This window comes from Coffea eugenioides, chromosome 4 (genome assembly GCF_003713205.1).
Source record: "Coffea eugenioides isolate CCC68of chromosome 4, Ceug_1.0, whole genome shotgun sequence".
NCBI lineage: Eukaryota > Viridiplantae > Streptophyta > Magnoliopsida > Gentianales > Rubiaceae > Coffea > Coffea eugenioides.
Window position 1 is genome coordinate 11344297 of NC_040038.1, and position 15528 is coordinate 11359824.

At 37.2% G+C, this 15528-nt stretch overlaps 1 protein-coding gene across 1 annotated transcript; it reads right to left on the bottom strand.

Annotated features, from left to right (window-relative positions):
- Positions 1 to 10632: 10632 nt before the first annotated feature.
- On the bottom strand, positions 10633 to 13297 carry LOC113769016 (rust resistance kinase Lr10-like). The gene is made up of 3 exons (XM_027313506.1): positions 12496 to 13297; positions 11814 to 11867; positions 10633 to 11741 (listed from the first exon to the last, which is right to left on the bottom strand). Exons 1-3 carry the CDS (start codon positions 13295 to 13297, stop codon positions 10633 to 10635), a joined length of 1965 nt encoding a protein of 654 aa, XP_027169307.1.
- Positions 13298 to 15528: the final 2231 nt, after the last annotated feature.

Sequence of the window (15528 nt, forward strand, 5' to 3'; positions counted from 1 at the left end):
CTATCTATGTGAGAGGGTTCTCGAACTGGTTATGACCAAATAAATTTAGACAATTTCAGCACAACCCTTAATTCATGTCTTTTTGGTTAACTTGTTCGGTTGGGACTATTGGAGGCTTGAGAGTTTTAGACATTTGTGTCCAAATAAACAGCCGTCTGGGACACTAGAGCCTACTCATGGCTCCACCATTTTCTATATAATTTTTCTCCATCTGGGGTCCTTGCTTTTGTCGCCATTTTGTGAGTAGTCGTGAGGAATTCCTAATACAACTAACAGATCGAGTGGGTACGAAATGAAACACGACAGATTGCTCGCTCCTGATCAGTCGTTTATTCTGATCACCGTCAGGACCTACTTATCAGAACTGGTCATAGCGTATAATTAATATTCTTGTCAGGCAAAAAGGAAAAGGAGGAAGGGTTTGATAGTTTTAATGAAAATTTCCATACAAAAGTCTTACTATAGATTACTTTCATCCATACAAAAGGTACACTCAGACGGCAAATTCCTAGTTTTGTTACTAATATTTTTGTTTCTTTAAGAAAAATGATATTTTTAAAAGAGGCTATTTCTAAAAGAAAATTGTTAATCGCATTTTGATTATCATTTTTATCATATGAGTTTTATTTGATGAGGCTACATGATAAAATAAACAATGAGAGTGTGATTAATAAAAAGGAAAGTGCGATTAACATTTTCTTTTATGATATCAACTCATTAGTTTCATTTTTTTTTCTTTTATCTAGTTGAATCAAAGAGATTTAAGGTCTTCGCCGTAGTTAGCTGACGTCTCAATTGAACTGGCCTAATTTTAACATGGGATAATTTCAGAAACCTCCCTTAAGGTTTCTGACAATTTCACTTAGCTCCCCCAATTTTAGAAAATTACACTAACTTCCCTCGATTCAATAAAATGACTACAATACCCTCTACTTAATAGATAATTTACCACATATGTGGTATACAAAAGCCAAACCAAAAGTAAAAGAAAATATAAAAATCTGCAACAACTCGTCATCATCCCTAATCCTACTTTAATTAACATTAGTTTCTCTTTCTCTCTATTTTTTTCTACCTCTCATGATTCTCTCCTTCCTACCTATAACCCTACAGTCTCTTCCACCCATCAACTACACCTCCATGCAAACCTACCCGAAGTGTTTATTTCTTGTCTATTTCCTCTTTCCGTAATACTTAACTATCATCTCCCTTATTTATTTCTTCTCGTATTATAATTTGCATATATTAAAGAATCAAAATTTCCAAAATTATAAATTGAGGGAGCAAATGAAAATTTCATGGTCAAATTAGATGGAGACGATGAAAATGATTGTGATAGAGAGGAAAAAAAATGAAATTAATGGGCTATGGTTGGAAGGGAAAATTGGATGACTTTGGATTATGCTATTATGTCTATTACACACTAGAATCTAATATCTTCATTTAGTTTCATTTTTGTTTGATTTACAAGTATTGGTAGTGGTTTGTTATAAAGATTAGTTTCTCTGTTCCTAACGCCATTGGACTATGAGGTTGCTCTTAGTATAGACATCAATAATGGTTGGCTAGGTCTTCTATTCAAGAAAGGTGATATGTGATAGGTGTTGGGTTCATAATTTGAGGTGTGAGATTAGTCAATAGACAAAATATAGTGTTAATTTGGGGCGGAAAGCTTTTGAGGGTATTTTAGTTGGTGGTGGTGGTTATGGTCTATTTGTAAAGTGATTCGAGTAGAGTTTGAGATTTTAATGATGTCAAAATTGATAGAATTTGGGGATTAAATTGAAGTGCGGTTTTGGTAAAATTTGGAATTTTAGTGATACCAAAATTGATAGAATTTGGGAATTAAATTGGAGTTTGCTTGAACGGTTATGAGGTTTTGGATCTACAATTATCGTGGAAGCATGACAAATTTGAATAAAAGTGTTTGTTACTTTTTTTTTTTAGTTAAATTAATCACTAAATCTTTTTTTCACTTTCTTTTGATGTTATGATATTGCATAAGGGTATTTTAGGATATTTAAGTATAATTCTAGCCTAATGGGTCTATAATGTTACTTAAATAGTAAAAGCATGGGAGGTCAGTGTAATTTTTTAAAATTGGGAGGAGTTGAGTGAAATTGTCAGAAACCTCAAGGGAGGTTTCTGAAATTATCCCTTTTAACATCCAAATCAATTTGTTCAGAATGTTCGGTTTTCGTCCAATTGCATCAATCGTGTAGAACATATCCGCGTCAAGATTTCCGACTCATCTGCAAACTTCATTTTCAGACGTAGCAATATGAAATGTTGATAATACAGCCCGAATTGTACTACGTGCTGGACCATTTCCACCACAGAGTAGGCTTGAGTCACATCAACTAGTGTTTTTCTTTTTGATTTTTTTTTGGATCCTTCAAGGAAAACAAAAAGGAAAAGGAAAGAGAAAGATAGAGGTATTTTTGACAACCCGTTTGGTGAATGAGTTTTTCGGATGTTTATCTAAAATTTTATTGTAACTTATTATAGAAGTAATTGTAGGAAAAATTTTTAAAGTGTGTAAATTTTTGAATATTTTGAAATTTATAGTTTAAAAATTTTGAAAATTTTTTTGAGATTACTGTAGTTAAAGTTGTTAAAAAACTTGTAGCAGATAAATTTGGACAAAAACTTATTTGCCAAACAAACCTGAGTTTTAGCAGATAACTTGATTGAAATATATTTCGAGTTCGGCTTATTAAGGACATTTATAACTCCAGATCATAAGACCTCGTAAAACATTTTTTAGCTCGAGCTCGACTTCTTTTACAAATTATTTTGGAAAATGAATTATGTAAAAATTTGTAATTAAGATACAAAGACATTTTATACTCGAGTTATTTCAAGTTTTTGATTTACTTAGAAATAAATGGTAATTTTGCTCAAATATACGAAAGCACTGTCCAAATGGCATTTCTGCTTTTAATTCAATTAATTAGTTGGAAAACTCAGCTCAAGCTGAGGTATTTTTGAGCCGAAAAAAAACGGTTGGTGCTACTTCAAATCCAAGTCACATCATTAATTGGCTTTGCCCCACTTTTGCATTCATTGTGACAATAAATCTTCAAAACTGCCTCCTTTATTGTCAATGCCAGAGATAGCGTATCAATTTAATTGGAATACTGCTGGTAGATGATCGGGATTCATGCTTTTGTGTCTAAACATTTTCCTCGTGTTATACATCCATCTGGCTGCTGCATGTGATACTTCACTACTTAGATCAAAGCAATTATCTAGCTCAGCTGAAACATTTAGCTCAGCTGGCCACCCGTATGCATTTCCTGTTCAGGATTTCCTGAAACATTTTGGGATGTGGTTTAGTTTAGTTGAGTCCAGCCCTATCACCCTCCTCCCAACCCCTAGTATAGGACCGTTTGTAAAATGTTGTATTAAAAAAAAAGCAATTATTGGGGCCCATAATTGGCAAGGTTTTTTTTTTAGATGAATTTTTTGAAGTTTGGAAAAATTAAAACCAAACAAAATACATTTTAATTAATGGCACCATTTATCGCCCCAAAAAAAGGGTAAAAAGCTATCTCAACTAAGGTCACGCTTGATAATCCAATTTAGTACTTAAATTTAATTGATTCAGATCTTATTGTGTTCATATGTGTTTGATAACAAAAAAAATAGAACATCTGAATTAATTAAGTGGCACTGAATTTTCTAGACAAAACTTGTCTCTAAAATTAAGTGATAGGTTATTCACTTGTCACTGAATGTGATATACACTCAAATATATTAAATTTAGTACTTAACAATTCAATAACTTAATAGATTCATACCTCAAATTTCAGTTTTATCAAACGCATGTAAGACAATAACATAACTAAATGAAATTATGGAAGAAAGTATTTGCTTGAAGGACTGATTCCATCTTGATAGCGAACCTTTTACTAGAGACCTGTATTAATTAAGACATATTTTATTAGGATAAATAAAGGTTTGGCTGATTATACTTTTAGTAATATATATTAATTCTTGATAAAGTTTTTACTTTTGAGGGTTAGCTCACAAGTCACATCTTCCTGTTCGTTTCTCTTATCCACTTAATACCTATACTAACTGTATTAATTAAACGCTTGTTAAGTTGTTTAATAATGTTGAACTATAAAATTTTTGACAACTTGCACTGGCCAACATCACCAATCTTACCACTAAGCCACTCAAAACGTGGTTTAATGTGTAAAAATTCCATTTTAATATTCGATTGGTGATTTAGTCTCCTTTAAGTAATCTAATCAAATATTAGGCACTTACTTTTTAATAATAAATTAATCCATCTTGACTATCTTATCCAAAATAATATTGCAATTTGAAATTGGCCATTTGATGTTTGCGTGCAAGCTGCATTAATTAAACAGTTTACATCGCAATCTTAAGAAGTAGAAAATATATTATTGTCTTCTTGAAAATAAATATATCATTTTTTTCTCGTATAGAACTTTGCTTAGGTAAACTTCGACTTCCAACACCAAACGGGACGTATAGCTCACAAGAAATTGAACGGATAAGTCAGTTTTTTTTTTTTTGGCGTCAATTCCTTTACTTGCGTCAATTGAACGGATAAGTGAGATTGAAACAGAAGATGAGGAAACGGTAAGAGTTGAAATTGAGAGAAAAAAAAAACAAATGATTTTGTGGTCTTGATTTTCTATAATGTATTTAAGAGTGAGACCACAATTTATACAAGGATTGCAAAATGTAGGCAAAAGTTGAATGGATTTTCCATAATGCCTTAGTAGCTATTTGGTAGTAGGAAAATAAAAAAAAGAATTAAAATATGATGTTTATGAAGGAAAAATCGAAACATAATTAAAAGTAGAATAGAGAGTGGGACAGAAAATTTGGGTGCATTACATGATTGAGGAATAGCAATAAAGTCAAGCAAATGACAATAATGGTTTGAAGTTTTATCATCAGTAACTCAAACTTGAAAAATGACCAGTCAAAGGAGAAAAAAAAGAAATCCGAAAAGAAAAGAAAAAGAAATTGAAAGAAAGAACAACATTTTTTAATTCTATCTCCAGAATTCATTGTGGAATATAATCAAAAACAAATTCAAAAATGAATTTTCAATTGTCGAAGAGGCCTTAATTTAGTAATCAAAGTTGAGACCTTAAAATTTAAAGATTTTGGGTTCAAATCCATCTTTCTTCTGCCTGTTTCTTAAATCACTACTAGAAAAAAAAAATTTTAAGAAAAATTGTCAATTATTGTGAACCTAAAATAGTGTAGTACAGAGATCTACTAAGAAAGTTGATTAGAGAATAACAAGAAATGTGAACCAAATTTTGTGTTCCAAATGAGAAATGACCCAAGATTTTGTCAAAGGATATAGCATTCAATTGAATTAATATTAAACCAATTATAAGACCTATAACAGTATCCTCTCTCAATTTGACTTGAGATAAAAAAAAAAAAAAGAGGTTGTAATGACAAACCACACATATTTATTGAATTAATATTTACTTCTTTTTTTTTCCCTTTGTTTCAGTTAGACTAACTTCGAATTGTGGGAAAAGAAATTTAGAATCCGATAGTTGAATTTAAAAGCACAGCTTGTAAACATCCAAGAAATGGCCATTATTATGACTAAAGACTAAAACAGTGGAGAGCTTGCTTTGATGATTCTCATAATTTAGCTTAGTCAAAAGGGCTCAAATATTATTGTCAAAATCAAATGAGTTTAGGTTGATCTGGTTCTCACAATCCAGCTTAGCTTAATTTTATTTACAAAGAATGAAGGGCACAAATCTCGTCTTATCTTCTTTATCCTCAAGTGAGAGGTTAATGGGAGACAAATAGACAATTTCTAACACATTGAAAAGGATACCATAATTCATTACCAGAGAAATAGGTGAATGCTCTTGTGATCATGATTCCAAAGTTGCAAAAACATCATTGAGAGGCCAAATTCGAAAAGATTAATGACTATATTTGCCCCAAAATCATTAAAGCACTTCCTCGTCAGGAATCTTCTTATGGTCCTACTTGGATCTACTTTATTATTATTATTTTTTTCCAAAAGCATGTTTCTTGAAAGTACCTAGGACATCAAGAGTGGTGCAACAAGGGGATACATTGCATCATGAGTTCATGACCAGGGGAAAATTTGAGACTGAAGACATTTTTCTTTAGGCCCTCTTTTGGGCTAACTCTGCCTAAATTGAAGTATGAGATACTGTATAAGGATTAGTCGAGAACATAAGGCATAGCATTTTGTAAGAATTCAAGGGGCATCTGATACTCAATAAAGTATGAAAACTAAAACCTGAACTTCCCTTGCATTTTTCTTCTTCTCATCCTTCCTTTTCATTTATTTATTTGTCCTGCTTGGATTGCAATTTTCTGAAATTTTTGTAAAATATATACTGTAGCGATTTGATATATGTGAGATAAAAAGAAAATTGAGAAATATGTTCATTTAAATTTTTTGGTAGAGAATGGCTTTCCAAACAAGTTAGTTTTTACACAAAAAAAAAAAAAGGGAATTGCCATTGTGGTGTTCCATTGCTTGCTTTACCCATTGGTTAGTTGAATGAGGAATAAGATGGAAATTAACCAAAATTTCCATTGTGCTGTTGTGCTGTCAAGATTCTTTTGGTTTCATTAAAGAGCAGCATGGGTGCCGCATTTCTTGAAATCGTGCAACCATTAACCAGCCAAAGTTACACTCAATCAATTGAAAAACAAACAGCTTTAGAGGTGGCATGGGCAAGTAGAAGAAATATTTCCAACTTTGGCATAGCATGAGGGCAACTCTTTGAGATGTCCCATCCAATTCTTAGGCAGATACTTGCCCCTTGTTTTTGTTTACCAGAAACAGCAGTATTCAATTGATTTATGACATGTGTGTGAAAGTTGAATTTTATATAGTTATCATTCATCCAATGCTGACAGTGTATACGCTGTCAGTGTAGAAAGATTAATCCATTAAATTAACGTGTTATTTTTACACAAATTCCAAATATCACCTTAACAAATGTAATTCGATTGATTAACAAAAAAGTAACTTAATTGATAAAACACTTCACTTGTAATCGACGAATCTCAATTTCAGGGCCCCACTGTTGAGTCCCTTTTAAAGGAAAAAGGAAGTGGAAAAAAAAAGGCACAACATGTTATGTTATTATATACACGAGGATGTGTTTTTAGACTCAGTCTAAGATCTTATTGGAATCATTTTTCCTATAGGTTTGGGTCTCCTACCAAGAAGCAACTCAGGTGTTTGCATGACATATTAATTACCGATATGCTATTATCTCCTTCCCCCCCCCCCCCCCGCCCCCCAAAACCTGGCATTATATTCTGGCATTTACTTTTGGCTGTTGAACAGAAAAGTTTGTAACCAATACGCTGTGATCATTTTATTGAGTGGCTTAATAATGATGAATTTTTCTTCCTTTGTCCATCACACTTTGAGTGGATTGGATGGGCCAAAGCCTGATGCTGCTTCCATATTTCAGTGCTTCGGCTCAGAAGCACACATGGATTCCCGTAAAAGGGGCCAGAACTCGGCCCCAGCAAAAGAATTTTTTTTTTGGTTATTGTTATTGTTTTTGTTCTGTAGAAGCAAAGAATTTCTAAAACCTCATATCAAGACGTCATTTAGAGTTTAAAATCTTTTATCCCTTTTAGCGGCTAATTTGAGCAAATCCTTCAATCGTAAAGAATTTAAATAAAAAAGTTACTAATAGCAGCTTTAATTTGTACAATGTGATTTTTAGTTTGAGCTTGTTGAATATAATTTGCCAACCACTAATTCTCAAGAGCCAAAAAGAATGATTTTTTTTTTTATATACTGACAGTGTATGTAAGATTAATCTCAAAATGAAACAATAGTCATGCTAACAATATTGCGCTTTCTATCATCAATTTTTAATTGCACATTGATATAAGGTATTATAGGTTTTGTCATGCATTTGGTTAGGATTGGAGGCAAATCATATTGTTACAATTCAAACTTTTAATGCCGCAATAATTTTGGCTAAAAAGACAAGATTATCGCTCTCAAATTAAAATTGCTATAGCATTTTATTTGATTTGATCGAGCAAGTCTTGATTTAGTGATTAAAGTTGAAGTTTCAAGAATTACAGTCTTGGGTTCAAATACCTCTGTTGGTTCAAATACCCCTGCTTCATCCCCATTTTTTAGATCCCACCCTTTTCCTACTGAAAAAAAAAGAAAGACTTGAGAAAGGTAAATTCATTCTATTATCAAGAATTGCTGTGTCATCAAATTTTGAGTTTTGGATTAATTTTTCCTACACTGACAGTGTATACATTATCAGTACTAGATGAATAACAACTATGCAAAATTTGAATTTGAAATTCAATTTTTGCATACATGTCATGAATCCAACGATGATAGTGTATACACCGTCAGTGTAGGAAAGATTTACTCATATCAATTTATCATCCCCCGACGTGTGGTTGCTACTCTGCAGGCTAACAGATTTTAGCCCCGACACTTCAACCTACGGCCCAAAATTGCTATTGCAGTAAATTATAAGTAGTCCAACAAAATTGCTGGTCGGGCTCAAATTTGATTCCAGAGTGCAAATCTTTGCACAACGCGTCCGTTGTATACGGCATTAGCCCAAAACTGTTTAACTTTAGGGATAATTTTATAGACCCCCCTGAAGTTTCTGATAGTACCACTGACATCCCCCAAAGTTCTGAAAATATCCCTGATGTCCTTTTTTTTTTTTTGGGGTAACAATTCTGCCCAAGTCATAATAAGCAACACTAAAAATCTGATTTGAGGAGTGAGAAGATTGTTTCATTCCACAAATGGCAATAATAATAATAAAAGGTGGGAAACAATGACCAATATTTTGTCATAATTTGCAGTTTACCAGGCACCCGACTTGTTTTACTTTACTTAGGGCAAATACTTGACATGATCAACGAGGAAATTTCCATGATTTAGACCTAAAAGTTCACAACTACTAACTAACGTTCTGTGCTTTCTTGAACTACTAACCTTCTTTGCAAAGCAAGAATAATATTTTGTTAAAGTCTGACTTCTTCAATCACAACAAGATGCATGTTATTAGCACCATTTTTTCTGATGGAAATTTTTATTTATCATTACTGAGATATCAAAAATTGTTATTTTTGTTATTGAAGGGTTAAGGTTTATATGTCCACATATTTTTGTAATGCAATTTGTTTTACCCTTTTAATGTGATATAATTATATATTTTTAATTATGTTTTTCATTGTTCATCCCTTCTAATTTATATTTCCTTTGGATTGATAATATTCTCCTGTTGTCTTGTGATCAAGGGTTGAACTAATAGGGGCCGATTAGGGCAGTTGGCCTCCCAAGTATTGAAATTTTTCTTTTTGCTCTTGGGAAATTTTGAGAACTTTCATCTAAAGTTTTTCTCTTGCCCCTCCTAGATTTTGATAAAGTTTCATTGCCCCCTTTACCTAGCTTTTGCTTTATGAAAACCTCAACCAATTACTCATCTTTAAGTATTTTCACTTGGGTATTTCATTAATCAATATATAAAGTTCAACTTGCTATTAATTGCATTAGGATTACATATAGACTCGTTAAAACTTTGTCTATTATGTTAAGAAAAATTAATTAAAGTTGAATTGCCTTCATCTTTCAATTAATTATTTCATTTTTGATATGCCAAATTAGAAATTGAAGTATTTGGTTTTACATATATATGATCCTTTATGTGTGAAGTTGAAAATAATAACTCTTCTTAAATGCATAAAACCAACACATACATCTAATTAGTAACATTATCTGTGTATTTTATAGTGACATTATGAGATATTATGGTTTTTCAAAATTTGATACTAGAGAATAGTTAAATATAATTTTTTTCCCTTAAAATTGTAAGAATGAGAAGATAGAGAAATCAGTCAATAACTAATTCAAATTTCAAATCGGTAATGAATATGCAGCTTCCTTATTGTGTTTCATATAGTTTTTTGTTGTTTTGTTAAATAATATATAGTGATATAAAAGAAGATATTGATATAGAATTTAATTAAATTAATTAATTTTTTTTTTACTTTAAGTTGTAATCTGACATCAAGATTAAAATATCTAAGCTATGCCACTACCTGTGATCATTGCAAATATCAGTCATGGATAATGTAAGGATTTAGTCATCCATCATTAGTTATATAAGATGAGAATGGTGTACATGGAAGGAAATGAAAGGAAATTCATCATTTCCTTCATCAAATACGTCTTCATACTTTCCCATATTACTACAAGACGAAGATAAAAAAAATGCACAGAGGATCAACTGCCCATTGCAGAGCATCTTTGTACACAAAACAAGTGCTAATTGCTAGATGATGCGGTATCTGGCAAAGTTGGTTTTGGTATGGAAGTCTCGTGCTCTTTAATTGATCAGTTACCAAGCTTGAACTTAATTGCAGAATTCAAACAAAACAACGACAAAGATGGCTTCAAGTTACACAGTTCCACTCAAAGAAACAAAAAAGATACTTACAGAAATTACGGGGAAAAGAAAGTTTAAAGCTTCACCTTACAGAATTCCAGCACAAATGAAGAACTAGTAATATACAGAGTTATGTAAAGTGATTTTTACCTGACTAAATGTGCTAACTTGTTTAATCTCTAGATTCAATGGATATTGCTAATGATCCTCTACTACTTGTGATGGTCTCAAATTCCTCAGCCATCTCGCGTGGAGCCAGGAAAGGTTTTGGAGGCATAGGCACAAGATCAGCATCTCCTTCAAGCATCTCAACGATTTTGTTCATCGCTGGTCGATCATCAGGCTTCATCTGTATGCACCACAAAGCTACCAGAATCATCTTCCTTTCTTCTGCATTGGCAAATGCCATGTCTATGTCCTGTCCTGCCTGTAATCGGTCATAAGCCCAAGAAGTGAAGTAAATCTGACTAACATGCTCGGCACCTGGATTTCTATTTTCCCTTCTGCTTGCCATTTCCATCAACAACATTCCAAAGCTATAAACATCAGCCTTGTATGAGACTCCTCCAATGTTCTTGTAGAACAACTCTGGAGCCGTGTACCCCATTGTCCCTCTTGCAGCAGGGAGGGATATGAAACTTTCATTGTTGGGATATAATTGAGCAAGCCCGAAATCAGATATCTTGGGATTATAATTCTCATCCAGAAGAATGTTATGGGGTTTGATACCAAAGTGTAGAATCCTCATGTCGCAGCCTCGATGTAGATAGTGAATCCCACGAGCCACCCCAAGAGCAATCTCAAACACTTTCTCATAGCTCAAGGAAACAGATTGTGACTGTCCCTTTGGGAAACTGTACTTGTCAAGAGAGCCATTGGGCATGAACTCATATACTAAAGCTCTTTTTGATCCTTCAGTGCAGAAACCAACAAGCTGCACCACATTTACATGGTGAATCCTTCCCATAGTAGCAACTTTGCTCACGAATTCTAGCTCACTAGTCGTGGTGTTTTCCATTATCTTCACTGCAACAAAAGGCCCACTGCGAAGTTTCCCTTTATACACAGATCCACAGCTGCCTTCACCCAGCTTCTCTCTGAAGTTCCCTGTCATTTTCCTGATCTCGCAGTAACTGTACTTAATTGGCATGAGGCTAGTTTGACTTTGAAGGAACTCTTCAATGGTTTCATCAGCTGATAAATGTCGTCTTCTCCATTTAAACACCACTAATACTGCTAAGCACGTAATTCCACATACAAATCTTAGTCCAAGTAGGGATCCTGCAGAGATAATATAGTGAGAAGACTTGGAGTTGGAGTGAAATAGGCTATAGCAAGGGATCAAGTTTTTACCTACAGAAATGAGCGCATAAAGTCCAATTATGGTACCCCAATACTCGAGTGTACCTGCATTTCTCAACGAAATAATGAGGTCAGAATCTTTAATTAATCATGTGATCTACCAAAGGAATTGCAGAACTTTAGCTTTCACACTGAAATTGCAATAGTTAAGGCAAAACATAAATTTTAGTCAGTCTATGGTAACTCTTTGAGCACATTCCAGTATTTGAATTCAACTAATCTATTGCCATGTTCTATATTAGGCATGCCTTTTTCAGTCAGCTTCTCTTAGCATCCAATGTCTAATCTGTTGCATATGTTCTGAATCGAAATGTGGATTACTGCTCATTGATCTAGACTGAAATGGACATCAGACTCTCAAACAACTCTAAGAGTACTTAATCAATACCCAATCCTCCTTGAAGCATCACTAGAGTTCACCAAACCAAGATCAGTTTGCAAAAACGACTCAGACGAAGTAGAGTGCGATTAGTAGTCCAAAAAATACTAATGCTCAAGCTTTTCTAGCTATTCAAGTTGCTTGAGCTCGGTGAGCGCCAACTAGACCTCAATTTTTGACAGACAAGCCTGCAATTAGCTCAATCCTTTGCATATTTAGTCAAAAGCATTATAAACCTACTCAGATCATAAGGAAACCAATTAAGAAAGAGGGAAATATTCCAATGGTACTTACAGCGTAATGGAAGTTCAGAAAGTGGTTCGTTTTCATAGCAATAATGGCGACAAGTAACAGTGTTATTTTCGACACTGCAGAAACCATGATGATCGGCTTCACATTCTTGACATAACACCCTGAACCACGAGAGCTCAAATCCATAAGCCAACAACTCATGAACACTCGCCAAAGAAGTTGTAATATGAATATCCTTCATGGGCCCGAACTTTGAGACCTTGGTGGACATCTCAACCCCACAAGACTCCTCCAAATCCGATATTCTGAAATCTTCCCCAACAGCAATGTATCTATGGACCCTGGAAGAGTTGGAAAATGCAGAACTACTCCCATTTCTGCAGAAAGTATTTTCCATATATCGCGAAGCATTTACAGGTTTTAAGCAGTTGATGTATACTACTGGGATGTTGTAATCATAGAGTTTGTCGTATACAGAAATTGGAAGATCGAGGTAATCAAAAGATGAATAAGTTGGGAAAGAGCAGGAATCGTTGTTGTCTACACCGGGGTCAACTGCTCGAATCGTGAAGTTTTCGTAAGTGATGGCCTGGACATGGAACTTCTTGGAATTTAAGGTTAGAATGGTGCGATTGTTTTGGCAGTCGAGTTCGTAGCTCGGGTCACCACAGTTCTTGGGATCGCCTTTTAGACGAAAAGGGTAAGATATATTATGGAGATTCCCACAGGAAGATGGAATGCAAGAATCAGCACTATGAATACTGCTCTGGGCTCTGGAGCTGCTGCTTTGAACTACGAGGCAAAACAATAGTAGAAGAGAGATACAGAAGCTTTGCTTTGACATATCTTGAAGGGCTACCAATGGACTGTAGAGTATAGTCAGAAATGGAGGGAGGAAGTTTTGATCTGGAAATTGTTTTATGGAGCTCTATGAAAATTTCAGGTATAATAATTAATACAGTTCAGTTCTGCTAAGCCAGTTCCATTGCTGTTAAGGAGCAATTTGGTCATCATTGACGGCTTGCTTTTCTTGCACAACCTCCGGGAACTTCCTCGATAGCTATTATTAGTGTTTGAAAATTGATGATTTAGGCGTAAACTGCTGATCCATCGGTCCCCACTTTAATTTTTATCTTTTTTTCTTGTGTTAAGAAAGAGCATAATTAATGATTACTGCAGAGGCCCCATCCTGGGCCCGTACACGTGGCAGCCCAGGGGCGATCCGAGCTGGGCTTGCGCCTCGGGCCCACGGGGAGCCCATCCAGGGTGCGCGGCCATTAGGGCTCCGGGAGACCCCCGAGAGCTATCTGGGGCAAGTCCCGGAACGTACGGAGGTCGGACTCCTAAACGGGTATAAATGGTAGCACATACCAACTGTACAAGGTACGCTCACTATTGGCAATTGACCCCCGTCTGCCTCACCGGTAGTACTCCCCCTACTCCCGGAAAACTAACTTGATCGTCGGAGTGCCCTCGGGGACAACCTCAGGGCCCCCTTCGTTAGTTCACTCTTCTCGTTTAGCAGGCTTGGACCCAGCTCTCCCATCAGCACCCCGAGCTCATCAGCTCAGCTCGGTCGGGGAAGCTCGTGCTTCTTCAGTTGGCGCCGTCTGTGGGAACCGTAAGGTAAGTAAGATTGTGTTGATGGCCCGGACGCGATCCAAGCGTACGGCAGAGAGCGCCGGCCCTGAGGGCGGTGAGAGGTCCCAGCGGAAAGAGGCCGGGGCGTCCCAGGGCGTCGGTGGCTCGGCCCTTTCAGGGGAACGGAGGCAGCAGATCTTCCAGTTCGTGACGGAGAATCTCCCCATGCTGGAGGATATAATTCGGCAGGCCAAGCAGGGAGAGGGGGCTGGAGGTGCACAGACCTCCAAGGCCAAGGGAAAGGAGAAGGATTTACCCACTGATCCTTCAGAGGATGACTCGCGTGACCAGCCCCCTAGGAGGAAGCGACCCCGGACTCCTCCCCGCCCCCGAGCCTCGGTGGTTGAGGACAGCGAGAGGTATTCCCGCGACAGGTCCGCGAGGAGCCAACCCAGAGACCCCTCTCCGAGGAAGCCCACACGGAATGGGTTCGAGCGTTCCCCTGCTCGGTCTGTCAAAAGCCGGCCCCGCGATCATCCGGACCCTGCTCGGGATGAACTCGAGCAGATCTTGAGGCCCCGGTCATACGAAGATAACTATGCAACCTCGCCCTTTACCCGGGAGATAGAGGACTACCCCCTACCCCGGAGGTTCAAGATTCCGAGCATCGAGATGTACGATGCCTCTACAGACCCGGAGGACCACCTCTCGGTATTCCTGACGCATATGCGCATGCAAACCGCCGCGGATGAGGTCCGCTGCAAGACCTTCCCTATGTTCCTAAAGGGGAAGGCGCGGCTCTGGTTCCAGGGACTGAAACCGGGATCTATACGGAGCTTTCCCGAGCTGGCCCGGCAGTTTGCAGCCCAGTTCGTCTCCTCGAAGGTTTACGCGAGAAACGCAACCCACCTGATGTCCATCAGGCAAAGGCCCGACGAGTCGCTGAGGAATTTCATGACCCGCTTCAACGCGGAGAGCTTGCAGGTCAGGGACAAGGACGAAAAAGTGGTGATGGCCGCCTTCACGAACGGGCTCAGGGTGGAGGAGCTCTTCTACGATCTGGCCAAGAAGCCTCCCGTAAACCTGGAAGAGCTCCTACGCAGGGCTCACGAGGCTGCCAACGCGGAGGAGGCGGGTCGCCTAAAGAAAGAGTCAGATCGGGAGATCGGAGATCGTAAAGGCCGGACCAACCCCCTGGAGGTGAAGGAGGCCCCGGCCAAGAAAAATGTCTTTGATCGGCTCTCGAAGGAGAAGGCCCCTGCTCTGCCACCACTCTCAGAGAAGACCTACACCCCTCTAACACGGCCCAGAGCTCAGATCTTGGCCGTCATGGAGGAGGAAGGGCTGGGAGATCGGCCGCCCAAGATGGGGACGCCCCGGAACAAAAGGAACCAGGACCGATATTGCGCCTTTCACCGTGACGTCGGACACGACACGGAGGGGTGCTGGGCCCTGCGTAAGGAGATCGAGGACCTGATCCAACGTGGCTTTCTA